Below are 15,729 nucleotides of genomic sequence, written 5' to 3'. Positions count from 1 at the left end.
TCACTGGTTCTTGCCTGCAGCCCCATAGCAGTCCCAGCTCACAACCACCATCCCCAGGACAGGCTGTTTGTAGGGGGCTGTGGGATCCAAGCAAACCTCCCACCCTTTCAGAGGGGTCATTATGGCTATACTTAGTGCTTAAATGCTCAGAACTGCAGATACACATTTCATAGACATTGAGCTTCAAGATGAAGCTAGAATAAAAAGGAATTGCTTTGTTTTCTTTAAATGGGGAGCAGAAGGGATGGATCTGATCATAAACCCCTGAGTCCCTGAACTGAAGGCACAGAGATGTGCACAGACAGGTAACTCCATGCTGTGTACAACAATCCTGGGCTCAATGCTCTTAGCAAGGCATGGCTGGGAATTCTTAATCACAACAAACTAAATGAAATACTTGGTCTGGGGAGGATATACACAAACCAAACATTTATTCTGAGGTGACCTTAGCCTTCATCTCACTGTCTGAGCTGTCACAGTGCCTCACATGAGTTTCTATCCTACTTGGGCTGCAGCTTCCAAGTACCACTCCAGCTTCTCTGCAAACAGAAAGGACTTACGAAATATTTTTAAGGAGATGTCTCCAACTTTTAGCTAAGTCAGCAAAGTCAGCTCATGCCACGTGTTTGGCACACACTGGGTACATGATGGCCATGTGACCGTGTGCCAGGCATATGATTGACACATGTTGGGCGTGTGACAGGCACATGAGGGGCTCAACACATCAGAGCAAGTAAAGAAACCAAGTTTGGTAGAACCACAAACTGCAGAGATGAGAGAGAGGGGCAGAAGGCAAGACACCTCAGCAAATCATTTCTAATATTGACTTGAGCTAAAATCAAACACTTGAGTCAGGTTTTTTTGGCAGGGAAACTTTCTGCTTTGTGAGAAATGTCAGCCTTTGGACATAGTGTCCTAATTCAGCTGCAAAAATAAATGTCAAAACAGTGAATTCTAGTTTTAAGCCAGCTCCATTCAAGAAAATTTGGGTTGAAATGTTTCCTAGTTAAAATCACAGGGCCCCAAAACTTAGGAAACAATTCCAATTGCACTGGTAAAAAGTCTTTATGCTTTACATGAAATAGCCACCAGACAGCGATGAGACCTGTTGTGTGTTGCAGCCCACCCACACATGCACACTTCTCTGATGTTTTGCCTTCTACACAGATGGACAGAAATAGATGCTGAAAAACCACAACCATGTATTAGTATCACTCAGCAGGTTGGACATGCCTGTATTTAGTTATTTGCTTTCAAATCTTACATCTAAGGGAACTACGCTTAGCACAGGTTATTTTGCCACAGTATATGGGACACTTCAGGCCCAGGAAAGAAGAGAAAGTGACTGTGAAGCCTGAGAGTTCAGGCAGTTCTGCAGGGAGAGCACAGTCTTCCTCTGAAGCAGGAGGATGGAGTAGCACAGCTCATCACAGACACGATCTGGACATCTGCTCCTGCTGCTGGATTAACCAAACAGCACTGTACCAGCTCTGGCTCTTCTCATCATAGCTAAAAATTACTTCCAAACACAGCTTGAGACAGAAAAGTAAATCACTGCCCTATGGCTGGGAAAGAACAAGACAGAGAGAATACCACAGCCTGATTTTCAGAGATGCTGCTGAATTCAGCCATCATGAAGGTCAGCAGGAAATAAGAATACCCAAGGAAATGCAGCAAGAACCCAAGTTTGGAATTGCCCAACACTTACAGAAAACAGCTCCTCTATGACTCTTCCACAGCCACAGGTTAAATACAAAGCAGAAGAGCTAAATTTAAGTCTTGCCAACAGGTTCTGGACCAGAAACCCCAGACTGAAACAGACTTCTCCCTGCACCACACCTCTCACACAGCAGAGGAGCTCGCTGCTAGAGCCAGAGATGCTCAATTCCCACACTGACTCCAGTGGAGCAGAAACACCAACCACGTGGCATGTGTTATGCAAAAATGCAAGACTGTGTATTATTTAAAATGTTCTAGTCAGAGCTTGTGCTTAACAACACTGTAATCTTCACAACTATTCTGCTAACACCACTTCCCATCTTTGTTTCCTAAAAGCCTTTCCAACTGCATCAATACCTTGCTATCAATAACTGCTGTCTCAGATCCTGCTAAATCACTGCTATCACATTAAAAATACACTTATCTCATGCCACCTGGGGATATTGTATTAAAAAATCTCTTTAGAAATCATCCTCCTTGTGCACAAACAAAATATTATCTCAGAAGTGAATGGAAATACAGTCCCAGTGATGCAATCATTATGCAATTAATGTGATGTAACAGGAGGCTGCATAGAGAAAAGCATCTACTTTCAGACCACAGAAGTACCAGCAGTGTTTGGTACTCTCAGCACCATTCCTGCTCATGCTTTCAGAGGACAACTAGGCAAAGCCTTGTCACCCCTTGCATTCTTGCACAGCCTCTGGGCAATTTCACCCGGCACACCAAGGCAAGGGAGAGCACAGGCCAGCCCCTCCACAGAAGACAATGGGCTTTGCTTTTCTAATCACAGGTGACTGACTGATAAAACTGCATGAACAGCACAGTGCTGCCACTCTGGAGAGTGGTGGCATTCAGACAGCCTGCCAGGGAAAAGGCTGCTTTTCCCAATTCATCCCAAGCACGGCAGACAAGCATAGGTCAAAAAAAGTGTAGCTTATACCATGCCAAATTGCCACTGAGAAGCTCATGACTATCCCCAACAGACTGGCTGCAAGCAATGGCTGAGGCCCTGTGGAAAGAGTAGCGTTCAACGGCAATTCTGGTGCTTCATGGCAAAAAAGAAGTACAAAGCATCTGCTGTCGTTCCCCTAAGGGCTGCTGGTGGCCAGAGAGCTCCAAAGACCCCACTGGTATAGCCCAAATGACATGACCACAGGTAGCATCAAAAAAGGGTCCCCAGAGCAAAGCCTGTGGTTTCCCTGGGTGCTCACTGCTGCCTTCCCTCTGCAAAGGGGGAAGGAGCAGCAGTGACCTGTTCCCCGTGGGACAGGGTCCCACCCCACTGCACCGGCACCACGGCACTTTAACCACTCCCACTGCATCCCGGAAAACACCCAGCTGCTCAATGACTGCTGGCTTTGCAGCTTTCTGAGCCGTGCCTTGCACAAAGGGCTTTCCCTTCTGCATAGCTAATCCTCACTATCCAGGTATTAAAAACAGTAACGCCCACGCCAATTCTCGCTTTCATCAGAAATTATGTCTTTCTCTAAAAGCTTAAATTACAGGTTTACTGCCTCCAAGTACTAGAAAAGACCCAGAATTAAATCCTCCACTTTCAGATTGAAAACAGGACCCATGCAGGAAAAAGATTGCTTGATGCAACAGGGCAGTTTGCAGGGAGCAGCCTCTGGGTTCATGGTGTCAGCCAGGAAGGTTCTCAAAAGCAGAGATCATCCACAAAGCAGGGCAGCTGTGATCAAACACTGTTTTCTGCATCAGTGGGAAGCACAAACCAGGAGGGAAGGATCACACACATGCTTACACAAAGCCACCCTGGTCCTTAGCAAAGCACAGGTCAAGGGAGGATGAGACACAGGGCTGGAGTTGGTTTAAGTTAAAAAATAAACCAAAACACTGCAGAACTGACTCAGTTCTTGATACACCACTGAAAACATGGTTTTGATTTTAAAGAATTCTTCCAACAGAGGATGGAGGCACAAAATCTGTGTAAACAATTTATGAGGTCCATTGCGGTTTTTGCTATCAAGACACATTACTCAGGGACATTTATTATACTCTCCCCACTCTGCCATTAAGGTCTGAGATGAAGAAGAACAAATGCAAGATAACTAAGCTCCTTACAGGGGTAAAAACAAATCAACCATAATTCTCTGTGTCTTAAAAAGAATTGGAAATGTCTAGACAGAAGACAGACAGAATTGGTCTCAAATGTATTCATTTCAAGAAGAAGCTGAAGCCCTGAATTACAGGGAAGATTGAGGTCTGCTCCTCCTCCGAAAACTTTCACACCTTACTCTCTCCGTGACTCTGGCATCCTTTATCCTGCCTGTGATATTTATATCCAATAGCAGGGGACTGTAATCTGGGTCACCAACAGCCTGGATAGCCACCGACAGCCCTCAGCAAGAGCTGCTGGAAACACAAGCAGCGCAGCAGAGTCCCAGCTACGCAACTCTGGAGAACTGGCTCTTGCTGGGGTAGAAAGAGAGGAATGGGAAAGATTTTCAAGTGTAAGCAGAGCTGCCCTGAGGTCACAGGGGTTTGGGATGCTCTTTCCTTCCACCACAGGCATGCAGGGATCACAGAGCTCCCTCTACTTAAGGAGAACCTGTATAACCTCACTGAGCAAGTTTGCATAAGCCACCCACCACAGGGACTCCTGGGATCTGATTACTGGTATCACAGGCTGTAAGAACCTCAGTCATTTAGACTGGTGATGTGACACAGGAAGGACAAACAAGCCACAGCCAAACAGCCCACTTAACCACCTCAAAAACCTGCTCACCCAGATATAGAGCTGAGGAATAAAATTTTCCCATCTCATCAATCCTATGGAATTGCACAAGAAAATGAGCAAGAGAAGGAGGCCCACTTGGATAGCCAGAACAAAACTGGCAGTGCGGAAGTCCCACCATAAACCAACCCCCACCTCCTTGGTAGATGTTCTCTACAAAAGAATCTGGTCAGACCCAAAATTTCCAGTTTATAACACCAGTATTTCCCATTGGCAAGCCTTCCCCAAAAAACCCTGTTCCATTCCCACCTTACCTGACATGCATTGTACAGAAGCTGATGCTCAAATTTCTTGATCCCCAAAATGTTCTGGAACATCTCATAGAGCTGCTCCTTGCTGAGAATGAGCTCTGAGGCAGCACTCGCTGTCATCCTGGCCTGTTGCTTCCGGGGATCCTCCTCCCCACGGTAAATGGCATCAAACTTTGCCATCCAAGAGCTCAGGACTGTCTCCTTGCTGAGGCCATCAATTTCTGGCAGGCTGCGCACTCTCTTCTCAATGTGCTTCTTGAAGACCTCCCGGGAGTCATTTGCTGAGCACCCTCCACTCTGCACCATCCTGGCAACGCGGTCACTTTTCAGGAATACCTGCAAAGAAAAGGGTGATTTCAAACGGTGTCAGTTAAAAAAAATCCCCTTTAAGTACCACAAAAAGTGGTTTCACTGCTGGGAAGCTGCCTATCGACTGCCAGGACATTCTCTAACTTCTCACTCAAGTGCCACATGCTGCCAGAGGTTTCAGCTGTACTTTGGGAAGTGTAATGAAATCAGGTGAAGTTTCTGCTTTGCCTCCACTAAAATAAAAGATTTTGATGCAATTAGGATTTGATGTGATGTTATGGTCACACCTCACCAGATACATAAATGCCCTTCAGGAGAGCAGGATTTTATTTTGTTCAGTCTGATGTTTTAATAAGGAAGTTTTTGCACAACTACATTCACCTAACCAAGTTCTGCCCTGTTAGAGGGAGTAAAGTCATCTTACTCAAGACAAAAGCACTGCACTGGATTTATCCTGGTAGCCAGGCCCCTGGGAAACCTCTGCAATGACCAGACTTACACCTTAATTCTGCTGCACCAGAGGAGATCCTTGCCATCAGCCCTGCTGTCACAGGAATGGGAAGTGCAAGATGGTTCAGCAAGGCTTGAACCTTTGCAGAGGTGCAGGGCACTGATAGCAGGAGAAAGGGAGGGAGAAGACATTTGATAAAGATGTTCTTCCCACTGCAAGAGCAGCAAAAGGGTCAAAACATTGTAGGAGTTGACTGTTGTTGACTCCTACAGACCACAGATGTACTGGGAGCAACACAGAGATGAAGGGTGAGAGAGACAGAGGGATATTGTGTTGGCTCTCCTCTCCCAAGTCCTGAACACAGAAGAGCAATCAATATCCAGTAAGAAAACTGCTGTTTTATTAATAATGCTGAGAACTGATGAATACAGCAGCTTGGGAAGAAGCTGTGCACTCACAGAGGTGTATCTGTCACTTCTCAATAATTAAAGAGCTTGAGGATGACCTAAGGACACAATAGATTTTTTTTTATATACCATTCAGCAACACAGCAATCCATGTTCCTAGATGCTTGATGGCACAGGAATCTGTTGTAGTGGGTTTTGTCCAAGAACTAGCCCAAAAATGATGCTGAGGAAGAGCTGGGCTGTTTCCTGCCAATGTTTACCACCATGGGAGTACTCACTCCCTGCAGACAAGACAGGCAGGATGCCACCAGCAACCTCTTCAGTCCATGCTGAAACAACAGCAGCATGTGCTTCATTTCCTTGTAGAGATTAAATATGAGTGATAACGCCCCAGGTATGTGCAGGTGTTTTCAAGTAATGGGTGAGAGCTATTAAGACCCAAGCTCCTGATGCAGCCAAGGAAATTATCAACACACTGACTTAAGGAAATGGTGGGAGGTCACAGTGACCAGCCCCACTGCAACATCCTGGGCTCCCATGTCTCCTCATCCATGCCAGGTGCTCAGACTTGAACCTGTGTGACAGTGCTAATGACTTCCCATCCTGCCAGCACCAGTGGCTGTTGTTATCCATGGTCCTCACCCCCAGCATCGTGAGCAGTGGGATCTGGCTCCCCATATTCCCTCAGCCCTGATTTTTCCTCCCTGGGTGTGGAGCAGCAGCCAGCAGAGGAAAGGAAGGCTGCAGCTGGCAGGAAGGAGGCATGCACAGGGGAGCACCAGTCAGACACAAAGCAGCAGAAACCGTGAAATAGGAAGATAAAAAAAAGATTAAAAAAAGGTGTTTTGTCCTGTTTTCTTTAAAAAATACCAGGTGAGTCACCTGGCTGTAGGACTGCTTAGTAGGGTTGCCAGAAGCCAAGAATTGCCTAGAACAAAATCCTAGCATGGGTGCACACACCAAACTTTGAAGAAGAGAACTGACCTCCAGGAGCTGGGTCAGGCATCTCCTGCCACACGCACAGATGAGCCCACCATGCCACTGTGTCTCTGTCTGCCCACAGCAGAGTGGAAATCTTCCATCATATGCACTGAAGCAACTGCTGCAAAATGTGCTGGTTGACAGACAAATCTTTACTCGTTTTCTAATGAGGACCTGAGAAAAGGACCTGAGAAAAGCTCCCCTGCAGTGTGCTGAAGTATGCTGGGCCTGTCTGTGCACACAGGGCTGCAGCATTCCTGCAGGCACAGCGATGCTTTGCAGAGCAGCAGTGGATCACTCAATTTTTTAATTTGATAACAGCCTGTGAACTAGCCTAAGACTGACAACCACATGCTTACCCTGACAGCCAGAATAACAGCAAAATGTGGTCATGCAAACACATTCAAGGCAACAGCAAATGCATTTCTGACCTGCAATGTCACCCTTACCTTTTTTCCCTCTGCAAAAAACCAATCATTCCCAGGTAATGAAATTATTCTGCACCATTAATAAGTGGACCTTTTAGAAACATCAGCCATGTCCTGAACAGAGATGAGCAGTTTCAGCTGCATGTTTTCCAAGCCATCATTCAGATTTATAGATCAGTAAATGCTGATTTCTAGATAGCACCCAGCAGAAAGACAGTTAATTGAATAAAACTGAGATTTGCAGGAGCTGAGATAAGCAGGATCTGCCATGATTTGCACAATGGATCAACCAAGGTGGGCACGTCTCTGCAGAGAAGGAGGGTAGAACACTCTCAGCAGGGAACACTGCTCAGGCACTGAGGGGCAGAGGCTTTCTGTGGCCAGGCTTTGCCTTGTGCCACTGCAGCTGGTGCCGAGGAAGAGCCACACAGCCAAGCTTCAGCTGCATAGAAGCTGAGAGCACACAGCCATCAATAAAAGGAGACCAACAGTTAAAAAGAAGAAAAAGAAAGTTATACTAAAGGACACAGTGATGCATTACACTCTATGTGGCCTGTTTTAAGCAGGACAGAGCCAGTGGAGGGTCCACTTGAAGACATGGGCTTGTGTACATCTAGTGCTAATCTACTGCTCTTTTTCAGTTTGGTTTCAACTTGGGGCATTTATACAGCACAGGACTTCTGGAGGTGACAATGCTCAGCCAGACCCTGCAATGAAATAGGGATATATTTTACCTGGTTTTAAGCAGTTTCCTTTTCCTGCCCAATAATCTTATCTGAACAGATTATGCTGCTCTTACATCCTAAAACACAGCTCACGCCATCTTGAAAACTTTCTTTAAGAGCACCTGTTCAGTGAAGCTGTGATGATCCCTTGGCAATTTCTTTTCTGATAAAAGATGTAAATGGCTCTCTACTTTCTTCCTGTACAAAGAACGATGGATCAGGAACTACTAGGCTGGTTTAACAGAGTTAATCCAGAGATAACTTGTGCTTTCCTTACACAGAAGCAGCTGTTGTCATATCCTATAGAGTTAAAATTCTCTTCAGTTTTAGTATCTGATTTTGATCCCCTCTTAGATTGCACTTCTAGAGAAATATTTTATGTAGGCAATTCAAAATCTTCACCTTCTGTGACAGAATAGCTCTAGGGAGAAAGAGAAATGGTTTGCAGACAGGCTAGCAAAAAAATAAACAACACTCCTCATAGAAATCACAAGCACTGATTTCCTTCAAAACCAGAAGCTCTTTCCTTCTGAGCAGAGATATAAAAGGCAGCATTATAGCCTGCATACAAAGAGGTGCAAAAAGACATGCATAATTATTCTTTTGCACAATTATGAATGATGCTTCATGTTCTCTGGTATCATCTAGTTTTATAGATGCACATCCTCTTCCCTCCCCCTTTGCTTTGCAGTACTTGTCATGCCAAAGAGAAAAGACAAGACTCTTGCTGAAAATCCCAAAGTCAATTGGACACAATGCAAAAGCTTCCAGAAGAACTGAATGTGCTGCCCAGATTTCTCTCAGTATTTTTAACAGGGAGCACATGACATTGATTTTACTGATTTTGCCATCTTCCCTGTTTTAGAGTGAAGATGGCAAACTCACCATTTAAAAGTATCAGGAAATTATTTTTCATCTCAAAGGAAGGGCGGTCTTCCCCATAATCAGGCTATAAGGAAACACCATGGTATAGGGGTTGCTATGGTTGTTCCATGGTTTACATTCAAACCCTGAACCTCCCAAACATTGTGATGTACCAGACATCAGACAGAAGCCACTTTGCACTTGCCTTTGCTTCATACTGTGTGATAATGGACAATCCATTAATTCAGAATTCAACCCCATCTGTGAATAGGGGTGATTCATAAGAGCATTGCATTGTCTCTCCTTACCTCGTAGTAGCTTTGGACAGCATTTATAAATGCTTCATCTGCCACAATCTGGGTTTCTCCGTTGAGAAAGGCCTGAAAACGATCTTTGATTGTCTGGAGCTGCTGCTTACTTATCTGTAAAGCATGCCAAAAGGAGAAAATTAGTCAAAAAAGGTTTATGTATGAGGAAAAAAACACAGTAATTGATCTGCAATATCTTACTAAGGAGTGCATTTTTGCTCTCCTTTGGGGACAGCAGCAATAGTTGAGGAACCAGCCACACATGGGTACACACACACATGCACTCTGCATCCTGGCGAGTTCATTTAGGCATCACAAGCACCTGAAGTCACCCTGAATATCATTTCTAAACAACTCTGCCACCACGAAATGCACACAAGACTTTTACTACTTCAGGTATACTCAATTCAGAAGCAAGCTGCTGTGTGAGTGCTTGAAAGAATCTGTTTTGGTGCAACCCCCTCTCCACCCAGTCTCTCCTCCCCTTCAGAAGCTGAGCTTTGATACCAAATGGAAAGCCTTGCAAGCTGGCTGTTGGTTTTTGGGAGGTTTCCATCCTTGCTCATTTCTTTCGGCTTCTCGCACATAAAACAACAGTCAATACCAATGGTGGAAGAATTTAATGTCAAGAAATCCTGAGAGAGCAAACCTGTTCTCCCTATCCTAGCAAGGACTTTCCCTGCTGTCTCTTTGCTGCTCAAAACAGTTTCTGTCCAGCACACAGCTGGTATAACTTACAAGACAATTCTAATTTTGTCACAATTACATCAGTAGAAAGCTTACAAGGGTTTATTCCAGCCTTGTAAGATAGCATGCCATTATTTTTGCAATTTATCTGTCAGTTTAAAACCAGACATAACTAAAAACCCACCTCTTCAGCTTACAATGCAGACAAAGTCACAGCAGGCACATAAGTCATGTAGCAGCAATGCCAGCCTAACATCTTAAGATGTAGACAACACTCATGCTGAAGAGCTGCAGGGATTGAAACATAGCTGGGCCTGGTTTACCATGGGGTTACTTCACATTTGAGGATAAGAATTAATTTTGACAGAAGGAAGCAAACAATATGTATATATGGCAACTTCAAACTTAAAGGAAAAGGAGAGCAGTAAGAATTAGTATGGGTATTTATTAGTAAACAAAAGGTCTAGAGAAGAGTCTTTATTTCTCATTTCTATGCCAATGAAAGAAACCAGCCTATTAGAATGGAAGAGAAAGATAAAACAAATGGCTCTAAGTGTCTAAGTGGCTTTGAATAAAGTATAAAAAACTGCAGAGATTCAAACAACTAGAATGAGCATAATGAAGCCTGGTGAACACCACTAGTGATATAAAGCAGGAGAGGGACCACTTCGAAAATGCACTGATAAATATCACTGGAGCTACAATCACGATGTGCTATGCGGGGTGCCTAAGGACTGCGGTAACAAACATCATGAACGCTGGTAATTAATTCCACAACACCACGCTGAGGGGGGTTAGTGAGCAACAGCACTTTGATGTGATAAGCTGGGATTAGTATATCCTACTGCTAATGGAGAGGTGTTCATCAAAGTGACAAAGTGAGACTCAAAATGCTCTGCTTTAGAAAGTGTGGAACAGACTTCTCCACCCTGTGGGTGCTGAAAGGTGAGTAATTCTCACCCCCAAAACAGCAGCCCAGACTTCACAGGGTCTGACACATACAACAAAGCTCAGCATCACAGGGCTGGAGTAAGGACCATCCCTTAACCTGACCCACCTCAGCCTTGGGCCATGAGCCCAGAGGAAAAGCACTGCCAAAAACTTAGAGCTTTTAGGGCTTTTAGGCTGGCAGACTCTTAGGACCAAAACTTAGATCCTATCTGCCATGTCAGCCACCTAAACCCCTTTGTGGTGTTTGCCAACAGCACCCTAGACATCACGAACCCTTGGGCAACATGCACAACATCAGATGTAAAACAGGCTCCAAACCTATCTGAGCTGATGGAGTTGAAAACTGGGTCAGTGATAAGAGGAGCCAGAGACAATGCAGTGATCAAGTGGGAGACACCTGTAGGAAGGTGTTAGGTCTGGGTTTTATTAATCATTTCATTATCTGGGAGAAAGGCAAGATGTTAATTAAACATATTGACGATTTTGTATTAGCAAACATTGTGAATGTCAGAAAGAAATGACAGAGAACAGATGCTATAAAAAAACCATGGTAAGAAACAGAAAAACTACAGGTAACCCTGAAATCAGGGTGCTGAGGCACAAGCAAAGACATACTAAGAGCACAAGATACTCTCAGCCAAGAGACTTTTCATTTGGGATTTTAACAACATGCATGGCATATTTATTACATTTTTGTGTCCAAGTTATTTCCTAGGACAACCCCCAAAAGTCCTTGCTTGTTCAATTCCTTTAATGCCATCTAGCAGCAGTATTTTATGCTCCTTCCTCAGTACTGATTGGACTACCTTCAGAACAAATGATGCTCCTTGAAATTCCTAGAAATTCCCAATATGCAGCTCACACACAAGTTCCTGGGGGCTGTGGAAATGAATCATCAGATTTGTCTCTGCTAGAGTGTCAGTTGCCTCCTCCTTGGCTAAGCTGTATACCAGCATTTTCCCCACCCTGGGAAACGGAGATCCTCTCTGATCACACCAGGCTGCAACACAGTCCAGTCCTCAGCCTGACACCCCCACCAGATGATGAGACACCACCAGGGTATTGATCCATGTCTGCACCACTGTTAGGGATGTTATCAAGGAAGCAGTCAATATGAGCCACATTTAACTCTTTTCATATTAGACTTAGCTTCTGCAGCACAGCAGCAAACACCTGGTGCAGAAAGCCAGCACTACAAGGGAGGGAGACCAGACCTGGAGGTCAACCAAATGTGCCCAACATGCTCTACCTCCTATTTTATGCCTCTTTCCTTCCCCATGGGGCCCCACAGGCATTGCTGCCAAATCCCAGAAGCACTCCTGGGGCAGCCAGGAGGCTGCACCTCCCAGCAAAGGCTGGAGCAAGGCAGGGGAGCAGTCTCAGCACCAGCATCATGTTCCAGAGCCTTGAAGCAGTGCCAAGTGATGCCACTAACTCAGCCACAGGTTTAAAAGAGCACGTGCCCTGAACACTAAACTGGAAGCTTAAGTGCTTTAAAGGCAGGGGTGTTATTTTATCTCTTGCAATTAGAGGCACCAGCGATAAGCTAGAAATCCATATAAAGCAAGCCAGCAGCTTCTGCAGATCCAGTAAGGCCATTAAGGGGCCAATACAAACCACTTCTCAGTTACCTTCCATAGGGTGCTCACAAATAGCAGAAAACAACAGAATTACTTCCACTTGGAAGGACATCAGAACAACATCACAGCCTTCACACCAGCAGCAGCAGGAGGTGAAACCCTGTTAGGCTGCAAGCCCAGTAGGTGTGAGGATGTTGGGGGCACAGCCTCACTGCCTCCCATGCAAACACAAATCCAAGTGCCATCACACAGGAGAGATGGGAGCAAGTGGGAAAAACGGGTGGATCGAAGAGGTTTATTCTGTTTACCTTCCCCCACTTTTCCAAACCTCTCTGATGTTCCCCACAAGTACTTCCCACGTGTGAGCCATTAAAGAAAAAACAGTCATTTCTGCATTCCACAGGGATCACAGAACACAATACTCTGGACCCAAGAGAACTCTCCCAATTTAATACTGTGGTGTGCTTATGCAGCAGATTTTTTCCCAGACTTTTACCTGTCTAAAGCATGGGAGTGTATTTAAGTTGCCAGATATACACAGGCATATTAAAAACTGTAATCAATTGAGGCAGTGATGATGAACTCCTGGCACAGGTATCAGGCACAGCACCCATGGAGCTTTTGGGCTGGCATCCCTCATGGATTGCATGGCTTTTAATAAAAAGTTTGGCAGATATATTTCCCATAACAGACTACATTATGCAGAAGAGCTCACCAGTGACTAGACATGGGCACTAAATAATTCCTACCTTCTTGGTCTAACTTTGTTAAGAAAAACCACATGCCCAGCACAATCTAGTGACCTCACAAACTGACTAAAGACCCACCAGCCACAAGCAAATCACAGAGGCAACCAAATGAATCTGCTTGATGCAGATCCCAGCAAACAGCACATCAGCCACTTAAGGACAAACGTTCACCAGCAGCTTTCTTGCTCTGTGTTATTTTTGCACATACTCAGTCTGACTCAGAAACAAAAGCAAATCTGAATGCAGGGAGCCATGGCATCTTCTCCAAAGTGCTCCAACCAGTGAACAGCTGGCACCATCTCTGCACATTGTCTCCAGCCTCCTTCACCTACACCAGGGCAGCACAAGCACTGGAAAGGGAGCTGTCTGCCACAGAAAACGTCCCTGAAAAGAGTTATACACAGCAATGTGCCTCACTAAGCCATCCTCTCTCCAGAATGCTTTGCTGAGTCTGAGCATGCAGGAGTAAGTACAGCACCAAAATGGGCCCAGAGAGGCGGTGGCATCTCCAGCCTTGCAAATTTCCACAGCCTGACTGCATGAAAATTATCTGTTTTGGGAGGGAGCCCTGCTTTGAACAGGGAAATTGGGCCAGAGACTCCAGAACTCCCTTGCAAGCTACATTATGCTACAGCAGTACCATATTCCAACAGAAGATTTAGAAGGAGGGGCCATCCTAGATTGTAGATTGCTGAATCTGTCAGTAGCAGGCAGCAGCATAATGTCCACACCTGTACAGGTACTCAAACCTGCTAATAAAGCCCTGTCCATCAATGTGATGGCTGCTGAAATCAATCAGATTTGGGCTGTGTAGAGGGATGTTTCCAAGTGAAAGGCACCCCTGTGGCTGAGAGGTGACCCTCTTTACTGCCACACTTGAACACCTCTGACCAAGGACTGAATATTTCAGTGCACTGATGCCTCACAGAACCCTTGCACACTGCACATCCCACTGGAAGGGTCTTTCCTGCAGGCAGGACATGAGGATGCATCACAGCACTGCACACTGGTCCCTAATGGCTCAGCCCATCAGCATCACCCTTGTCCTAAAGGAATTGTTTCAGCTGAGGACTGCAGGTAATTCCCAGGGGACACACTTCTGCCTTTTGTCCAGAAAGCCCAGCAGCAGTCAACCACAAGCAGCACTGAGCTCTTCCTCCTTAGGGCACCTGCTGCTCAGGGACCACTGCAGGGAGAAAAGGAGGAATATTTTACTGTTCACTGTGCTGTTGCTCTGGGTTTGGTTTTGTAACATCTAATAAATATTTTATTACTCCTCAGCACCAGGTGATTTAGGAAAAATCTAAACCAACCAAATGAGCATCTCTCATCATTGCTGCTTCCACAGCCAGAAAACCAGTCATGACACAAACAATGTGGGAGGGAAGGTGTGGGGGGAGGCCAGAGCAGCCAAGCACTGGTCTTAGGAGAGAGGTCAGAGGCCCCAGCAATGAGCACGAGACTAGAAAAAAAACCCAATCAGGTTATTTTGCACTGAGAAAAAGTACCAGCTTGTCCCTCTCTTGATTTCCCTACTACAAGAGAGGGCCACAGGTGGGGTGACTCACAGACCCAGCATTTGGGATTTTAATTGCAAACTCTCCTGGGCAGGTGTGGCTGCTCTGCAAACAGCTGAACACTGCTGGCTTTTCACTGCTAACATACACAACCAGCATTAATTGCCAGTCTCAGACAACTGTTCCCAGCCACCTAACAGTGCCTTTTCTGGTTGTTTCAGTGAAATTTAATACTTGTTACCAGAAAGAGCTTCTTGTGCTTTGCTTCCTGATAGCCACCATACATCTTTCCAGGGACACCCTTACAATCTGACCATATGCAAATCACTGTTTTACTGCTGCCTATACAATTCCCTCTTTATGGGTGCTTGATTTGTTGCCTCTCCCCTTAGTCCATGCTTTACAGGCCCTGATGATCCACACTGCCCACCCACTCTCCAGCCACATTCATCCTTTGTGAGTGGCAGACAAGAAAAAGACATGGTCCTGGCAAGCCACCCTAGTGTCACCTACTCATCTCTCCGAAGAGGTGTCCAGTTGATTTGTTGCAGAGAAAAAGACTGCACCATGACTGTGCCTGGGATTACACATGTGGGCAGTGAAGAGCACACACAACTCCTTCTGCCTGCAGCAGCTCATGCCCTGTCTGCTCAGCCCACCTGTGATGCTTGGGATGGGTCAGACCAATGGGAATCCTCCAGGAGAAAGACTCCTACATGCCTACCTGCCCTGTGCTCAGAGATCAGGCTGGGTTTGAGCACAAACAATGCAAACAGCTCCTGGGTCCTTACACACCAGCACAGCACTGATTTGGAGGTCAGAGATTGAACCGGCCTCTCACTCAAGCAGCTCAAGAAGACAAGAATAGTATTTCCTGACCTAAGGGTAAATATCTGCTTCAGCAATGTGACCAAAGGGGAGGGAAACCCACTAGAGCCGCCTGCAGAGGAAGAAAGCGCCTTCCTCTGCCCAGCCACAGAGCTACCACCCAGCCATGCCTCCCCACAGCACCAGCCCCAGTCCCTGCCAGGACCTCTCACTACC

At 45.6% G+C, this 15,729-nt stretch overlaps 1 protein-coding gene across 33 annotated transcripts in view; it reads right to left on the bottom strand.

Annotated features, from left to right (window-relative positions):
* CADPS (calcium dependent secretion activator) overlaps positions 1–15,729 on the bottom strand; it is a 210,860-nt gene that overhangs the window by 158,793 nt on the left and 36,338 nt on the right. For all 33 annotated transcript variants that reach the window (XM_032121008.1, XM_032121010.1, XM_032121013.1 and 30 more), the window contains exons 2-3: positions 9,202–9,315; positions 4,732–5,064 (exon numbers count right to left, since the gene is read on the bottom strand). In XM_032121008.1, coding sequence (XP_031976899.1) covers positions 4,732–5,064; positions 9,202–9,315 — 447 coding nt within the window. The remainder of the gene's footprint in view (positions 1–4,731; positions 5,065–9,201; positions 9,316–15,729) is intronic.

This window comes from Corvus moneduloides, chromosome 11 (genome assembly GCF_009650955.1).
Source record: "Corvus moneduloides isolate bCorMon1 chromosome 11, bCorMon1.pri, whole genome shotgun sequence".
Lineage (NCBI taxonomy): Eukaryota > Metazoa > Chordata > Aves > Passeriformes > Corvidae > Corvus > Corvus moneduloides.
This window is presented reverse-complemented; position numbering and strand designations above follow the sequence as displayed.